This window comes from Diuraphis noxia, unplaced genomic scaffold, assembly GCF_037042655.1.
Source record: "Diuraphis noxia isolate RWA-SAM2 unplaced genomic scaffold, SU_Dnox_SAM2 contig0003, whole genome shotgun sequence".
NCBI lineage: Eukaryota > Metazoa > Arthropoda > Insecta > Hemiptera > Aphididae > Diuraphis > Diuraphis noxia.
Window position 1 is genome coordinate 7,256,036 of NW_028301713.1, and position 7,882 is coordinate 7,263,917.

A 7,882-nucleotide genomic window follows, 5' to 3' on the forward strand; every position below is an offset into this window, starting at 1 on the left:
AGACAATTATTTCTCAAGTCCCTAGAGAAAATCCGCAGGTGACTTAGTGCCTAACTAAATAATATTAATATACTTATATACATATTTAATAACAGGAAGAATCACTACGGCGAAGTGCTACTTATATAGTAGCGTATAATTAATATTTTTACAAAATTAAAAAATCAGTAAAAATTATAAAGCACTCCGATTTTAACGATAAAATTATTAATATAGTTTTGGACATACAGAATATTACGATATCGTATTCAATAACGACTCAAAAATTGTTTCATCAATATGATAATATTCTAATATCGTGGTTTCTCAAACTGTGCCAAATTTAAACAATACGAAGGTGATTCTCGCTGAAGCCCGAGCATACGTAATTCGGCGCGATGCGTAGGCATTCCTTCGCGATAATGATCTTCTTAGTCGAATTAACATTTAGTATCATAGATTCCTGTAGTAGTTTCTCTTTCCGACTCGTGTTCATTTAATTACCACTAAGCTAGTTTCGTTTGTTTAATTACAAGTTTCTTCGGATGTTATGATTGTTATTATAAATGTTATTATTATTAATGTATTTTTCCACCTGTGAAATCCACGAAAAAAAAACAATTCGAATTTCACTAGAAAACGAAATCAAGCGCCACTTCCAACCGTTTAAATTAATAAAACAATATAATTGCGTAAGCAAAAATGAGTCTTGTTGAAAAAAATTAATAAAATAAGCGTTACCGCATCTTTGAACAGGACTCTCGTTAGGTTACTAAAATAATTTCAGAGGGCTGCAACTTGTTTGCGCACATTCTACAATTTTTACCTGAAAAATCGGAACTCGTTTACGCACACAGTTATATTAAATGTACAACTGGTTTGCGCACACGAAAATAAGGAGTAAGGAGTCAAGTCGAACATCGCATAAACTTATGGACAAGATATAGATCTGGCGAAATAGACCAAATGAAATACATAAAAATAATGGAAAACTGTTTTTACGGAAAATAATAGACACGTTTACCAATCATATTATATTAAAATTAAAATTAAAATTTACACAAACAAATATTATATTATATCCATTTTTAACATATTATAAATTTATTAACAATTATTATTAAAAAGCAAGTATTAACATGCATTTTTAACCATACCTATGCATATATTCATAGACAGTCCTAAGTCTGGATCATAATAAAAGGTAACTGTGCCCAAACCATGTGCTTGGTTACGGTTCAACTGTTCCCAAACGAGTGGTAGTTTTGTGCCCAAACAAGTTGTCTTTTTGGTATTTGTGCGCAAACCAGTACCGCCCTTTCAGAGACTTCTAAAGTAATAAAATAAATGACGATTAGGTACTTAAATCGTCGAAGATTTTTAGTGAAAAAATAGTTTTAAAATTCAAACATATTCCTAATATTATGATAAATAAATACATTTAACGTGAGTATGTTTACTGTTTAGTACAATGTTATACAATTTAGTATAATAATTATATAATACACTGTACCTAATTTGAAGATACCTGTAGATATTTGGATATATTTTTACAATAAATAAAAAAAAATATTATGGTTATCAGATAAGTTTAAATTATACAATACTTTTTATCAAATGCCAGTTTAACTATTTATTTTATTCACAACACGTCATGTTTCCATAGGTATACTTGTTCTCATTAAGTATCAGTAATTAGTATCTCACAGACTTATATCGCAGTCTGTTGTATTTGGATAACTACAACATAAACCTACTCCCTGAAGATAGCGAACCTCTTTAGCGAGTTTAAAGCCTCTGCAGACTGCCATCATGGTCATATGTTATTCAATATAATGGCCTTCGAACATTCCCTTAAAAGGAAGCTAGTAATATCGATTTTCAGGATATCTTAGTTCCAATCACATATTACAAGACAATAATAAAAGAAAACGTGTCAACAAATCACTTTTCATAAGAAGGTTGTTGCAAATATTTATTATCGGAAATTTTTTTTTTAACTTTTTAATTCGAATACGAGTATGGGTACAACAAGTAAATAATATATTACTTTTAATTCTTTTATTGCAGTATTTTTGTATAACGGTATTATATTGTAAGTTTGTTATGAAAAATACAACATTGTGATGATTTCACGTTTATGATTATTTTGTTCGATAAATCTAACTACTCAAGCGTACATTTAATAATATTCTATGAGCTATAGTGTTCATAATTATATACGTCAATGTTACGACGATAACATGTCTTTGAGGCACTATATTATTATTATTCATAAAGCCAGTTTTCCTATTGGGTCCGTATCGTGAACTTAAATCGATAGCGTAACGAATTGTGTTCACCCAGATCATTACGGTATATTCAAAGCAATATTATTAATAAATAAATTCATTGAATGCAACAACCTACATTGAAAATCTGCGTGAAGACTCGGTCGACATTTACATTTATTATTTTCAAATATTTACACCATTAAATGGTTTTTTATTTGCCTATACAAATCATTTATATTTATTTTGCAATAGCATTACATAGGTATATTGAATTTGAAGAATTATATTATGTACCTACTTGACAAATTTAATTGTTCAAAGCCAACAGTTAATATTATCTTAATGGTTTTATAGTAGGTAGGTATTTATTTTTTTTGCTATTAGTTTATGATGTGATTATACAAAAATATTTGACCCCAATTTTATATTCCCGTGGCCAGTTTTATACCCTTGTAAATGATCGTGTTAATTGCGTGTACCTATATACGCATACATAAATATATAGGTAATAATATAACATATTTAAATATATTTTTCAGGCTAATAAAAGCGTACCAGAAAAACTAACAAACGGTATTCAGATCGGAATCAATTACAGGCTGTGCACCGTGGAAAGGGTATGTCGATTATTGATGTACCAACCTATTCATTTTTCACCGGAAATATTGTTATTTTTATTGTTCTCTTTTTCTATCAATCCGGTAGTTGGAAACGTACAAAAACGAGCCAATACAATTGTTCAAATTGCGACAGCCCGGCGGTACCGGCTCCGAGTATAACGGTCCGTGGTCCAGGGATTCCGACGATTGGGATAATGTTCCACACAAAGAAAAAGAACGCATAAACGCCATTCATTTGATGGAAGGAGAATTTTGGTATTGGGCATCGCTATTATTAACATAATATAATAATGCAGTGAAACTTCCATAATAGGATAACAAACTTTCATTTAACAACATTTTCTGCTTAACGAAATATCGTTGAAAACTATACAAAATTAGAACAAAATTAATTTAAAATTCTATTTAGCGAACATTTCTATAATATGAATTTTGTTTTTGTTTACCGCGAGATTTCGGAAGTTTTACAATTTTACAGTATACGAGTCGTTAAGCCTGGCCGTTGGCGTATGATTAACCGTGATAAATGTTTTTCAGGATGAATTACAACGAATTCGTGAAGACGTTTACTCACGTCGAAATGGTACACTTGGACAGTGACACCAGCCGAGACGAACCGTCTCTGCATCACAAGAGGACATGGCAAATGCGTCTTCATCAAGGTACTTGGCAAAGAGGTGTGACGGCCGGAGGATGTCGAAATAATCCAGGTAATTGTGGAACATATTATTTCTCGTATATATATATATATGAACTCTATGTAATTCTTACATTCGTACGAATACCTAAGGTGTTTATTATTTAATTAAATTTTTTTGTTTTTAGAAACTTTTCACATTAATCCGCAACTACATTTAATCTTGAGCGAAATGGAAGAAGTTGTAATTTCATTGAACCAACACAGCATTATGGAACCTAAAGTGATCGGTTTCACGTCGTATTCGTTACCAAAAGCGTGTATGGACTCGACGGGCAAAGATTTTTTCAAAAAAAATAAATCACTAGTTAACTCACAATACACCAACAGCAGACAAGTATGCCGAGAATAATATAATAAGTTTAATTAATTCATTCGCGGAAAATAAATTCTTGTTTATAATATATTTCTAGGTAAGTCATCGATGCTTTTTGGACCAGGGTGGATATTTAATAATACCTACCACGTTTGAACCGGGTCAAGAATCGGGGTTCACGTTGAGAGTGTATTCGAGCAAACCATTAAAACTCAAGTAAGCGTTTTTAAAGCAGTGCAAATATCTTAATATTATCATCGTTATTAACATAATATTATTGGGTTTTATTTTTTCAGATTACTTGACACTGTCCCTTCGCTATTGAAATCAGCAATAATGAAGGTAGGTACATTATAATATTAAAATAATTTATAACTAATCACCCCTATACTATTGTTGGCTATGTCCAAGACAGTATGCGAAATTAAACCAATTATTGAATTAATATATTTAGGCACCAGTAAATTTGGATGGTAAGACATTTGTCCAATACGAATCGGTGTTCCTACAGTTAGCCGACGAGCACAGGACAGTGAATGCATTTGAACTCCAAGAGCTCCTAGACGCTTGTTTGCCAAATGGTAAATTAAAATAATTGCTCTCGATGATCAGGATGATCAGTATAACAATATTATTTTGTCATGTATATTATTACAGATTATATAAAGAGTTGTGCTAGCATGGAAGTCTGCCGGCAAGTAGTCATCACCTTGGACGTGAGTTTTCACTTTCAATAATTATATTATTTCGTATTCAAGCAATGTCTGTTAATAATTTGCTTAAATAAATATTTAGGTTTACGACCTGTCCTGAGAATATAATAGTATGTACCTATCTAAACTGCCTGAATGTGATGTTTATAAGATGAATAAAATATATTAGTGAACGTATAATATATATATATATATATATATATATATACGTAATAATGCAGGGAAATTTAATTTTAAAACTTGTAAAGGGTTCTCATATAATTAAAACAAATATGTTTTCTCCTCGGCTGTTATTTCGACAAGTACCTAACTACTAATTACTAAATTAGTATTTAGCACACATATATTATTTATAATAATTATTTGCGCACAGTTGATGATTACGTTACCCGTTTTTTGTATTGTAATATTTAATATTATTATGTATCTGTCACATCAAAAAAATAATTTTAAAATGGCACAGGGACAATAATCGTGTGCCTACCACATTATGTATATTTTGAAGGGCACAAAAAAATGTCGAATCATCATATCTTATCGTTTTTCAATAACATATAAATTGTGAATATTATGTATTTTTTTTTTTGAAATGAAAACTTCTTTAGCGATGTTGTGCACTTTTTGTGATGGGTAAAAATGTTAAACTCGCGTCAGGACACGTGACCTGATCGAAAATTCGTAAGACGAATGCATGCATTTAGACCACTATGCAAAAGAAAAATAACCATACTTTTAGTAATACAATTTTTATTTTGTAAATATTTTATTGTACAGTTTGGTTTTGCTTAAGAATTTGAGAATTTGTACGATGGCGTCTGCGTGTAGTTATTTTATATTATAATCAGATCGACGGGAAATCGATTGAATATATTCTAATTTTAATTTTATTCACAGAGCACTGGCAGTGGACGACTGAAGTTTAACGATTTTAAGGACCTGATGTGTAGCCTCAAGTATTGGCAGACGGTGTTCAAGAACCATTCGAAAGACAAGACTGGCATTCTGAAAGCCGAACGGCTAAAGGACGCGCTGCTGGAAGTGGGCTTCCAGGTGAACACCGAAGTGTTGTCGATCCTTATACTTAGGTACATGCGGAAGGACGGCACCTTGAGGTTCGGTGACTTCGTTTCCGCCATCCTGCACCTGAGCATCGCGTTCAATCTGTTCGAGTCGAAGGATCCTCTTCTCAACGGCAACATCAAACTAAATCTCGCCGAATGGCTCAAATCCGCGTTCGTGTGCTGACGCGGTCCTTTGCTCAATTCAATTTTTTTTTTTTTTGTTTTTTATTCGACAAAAGCCTAATTGTGATCATATAATTGTGTACACCTTCCTCGACTGTAAACTTTTATCTCGTTACAAAAATATTATAATAATCACTTTACCGTTTATATTCTTACTCACTTCGAAGTCAAAATGGACAACAATCCCATAGTATAATAATAATAATAATGTTATTGTAGTGAAAATGGGTTACGATTGCCGTTTTAGCTTTTAGTTATATACATATTGTGAGTCAGTGAACCAATGTATAATATTATAGTAATGTATTATTTTAATTATGACGTTACTACACCACCTATTATATAAATAGTATATAGATATTGTATTTTTTTTTAACTATAAAATGTATCTTGATTGTTGTTTGCATCATAATTTTTAAGTATTATTTTACTTTATAGACCACTGTTTTGAAGAAAAAAACTCATACTGTGCTTAACATAATTTATTATTATACTTAGTTTAATCCTATACATTGTAAATATAAATCAACCTAATTATTAGGAAATTGTTAAGTTTTTAGATGATTTATTAAAATAAATATGAACTTTTTTGTTTTGTTTTTGTGTCGCTTGTAACAAGATTGGAAAAATAATCCGTTAAGCGAAAAAATATATTACGTAGCAGAACGTGTTTTAATTATAAATGTTGACTGCCTTTTGATTATTAAAACCAAATTTTCAAAAATGGAATTGTGTAAGATTAAGTATAGAATTATATTATAATATTCATATTATTATACTATTATATATTATATAGAATACTATGTATCAATATAGGATTTACAACTTAAATGGCTGTACAATATTATTGGGAAATGTATTATTTCGTGGAACCCACCAGTTACTCTAGTTGTCGGTGGTCACAAGAAAAATGAAAACCCGTGTCATAGACTTGGAAAAGGAAATAGGAAAATTAATTTAAAAATCAAAAATCGTATACCATTATGGCTGGTGACGAAAACTAGTTGAAAAGTTGATAATGGTGGCGACGGTAGATGGCGCTGACATTATCGTTCTCACTCGTTGTTGGAACATCTTTAACACTTCGATCAAACGACTCCAAAAGTAAGTTAACCCACGATGTAGATTTATGCTAATATTTGTATTTTAAACGGGTTATAACCCATGCCGTTTATCTATCGCGATGTCTTTGATCTTTGGCAAAATTTACCTACTTTATAATTATTTTTGGTTATTTCGTGTAGAGTTTTTATTTTAATGCACGTGTGCGTTTGATACCATCACGGCTATGCTTTCGCGATCCTCGTCAGCTTGCCATTTTTAGATTTTTCGTGATGATAAGAAATAGTACATCGACGTTGAAGTTAAAACATAGAGGTGTGGATTTCAGAATGGTGTGTTTTAGAAAACTTTTTGGTCGAAAATTCATAGTTTATCTATAGGTCCAAAAAACTACATCTTAATGAGTTTAAATATAAAAAATGGCATATTATTCTATACAGATGGAAATTGCGCTATACCTAACTACGAGGATAAAAAAAATTCATATTGTACCATTTTCAGCATTCATTGAATAAAGAATTATATTTCAACTGTTACGTTTTTATATATTAATATTAGTAATAAATATTTTTTATTCATATTTTAGATTCTAAGCGGAGCGAGAAATGTATTGATTTTGCCATGATGTGTTTTTTTTTTGTGTCTATCATCACGTTTTGGGGTTGAAAAAGAGCTTCGATTTTCGACTTCAGTACCTCGTTCGATCAGAAAGTGAATCTTGTTGGTACTTTGGGGGAGGGGAGGGGGCTAAAAATTAATGGAAAAACAGGAAATTTTTCGCACAATCGGTTTTCGACAAAATTGATTTTGGTTTTTGATGTAACTTTAAAACAAATGATCATAGATACATGAAATTCTCACCGAATGTTTATATAAGTATATTCTATTCACCGTGCAATTTCAAAAAATTTCAACTTAATTTGGACTATTTATAGCCTATAGATATATGGAATTTTCGATCATTATTAGTTTTTTTAA

The 7,882-nt window shown here is 30.9% G+C and overlaps 1 protein-coding gene across 1 annotated transcript in view; it reads left to right on the plus strand.

Moving 5' to 3' along the window:
- CalpC (calpain C) overlaps positions 1–6,430 on the plus strand; it is a 29,240-nt gene extending 22,810 nt beyond the window's left edge. Inside the window, exons 6-14 of the mRNA XM_015510357.2 lie at positions 2,792–2,869; positions 2,958–3,127; positions 3,410–3,582; positions 3,698–3,906; positions 3,983–4,101; positions 4,182–4,227; positions 4,340–4,466; positions 4,543–4,601; positions 5,493–6,430. Coding sequence (XP_015365843.1) covers positions 2,792–2,869; positions 2,958–3,127; positions 3,410–3,582; positions 3,698–3,906; positions 3,983–4,101; positions 4,182–4,227; positions 4,340–4,466; positions 4,543–4,601; positions 5,493–5,843 — 1,332 coding nt within the window. The 3' untranslated portion in view covers positions 5,844–6,430. The remainder of the gene's footprint in view (positions 1–2,791; positions 2,870–2,957; positions 3,128–3,409; positions 3,583–3,697; positions 3,907–3,982; positions 4,102–4,181; positions 4,228–4,339; positions 4,467–4,542; positions 4,602–5,492) is intronic.
- The last annotated feature ends 1,452 nt before the right edge of the window (positions 6,431–7,882 follow it).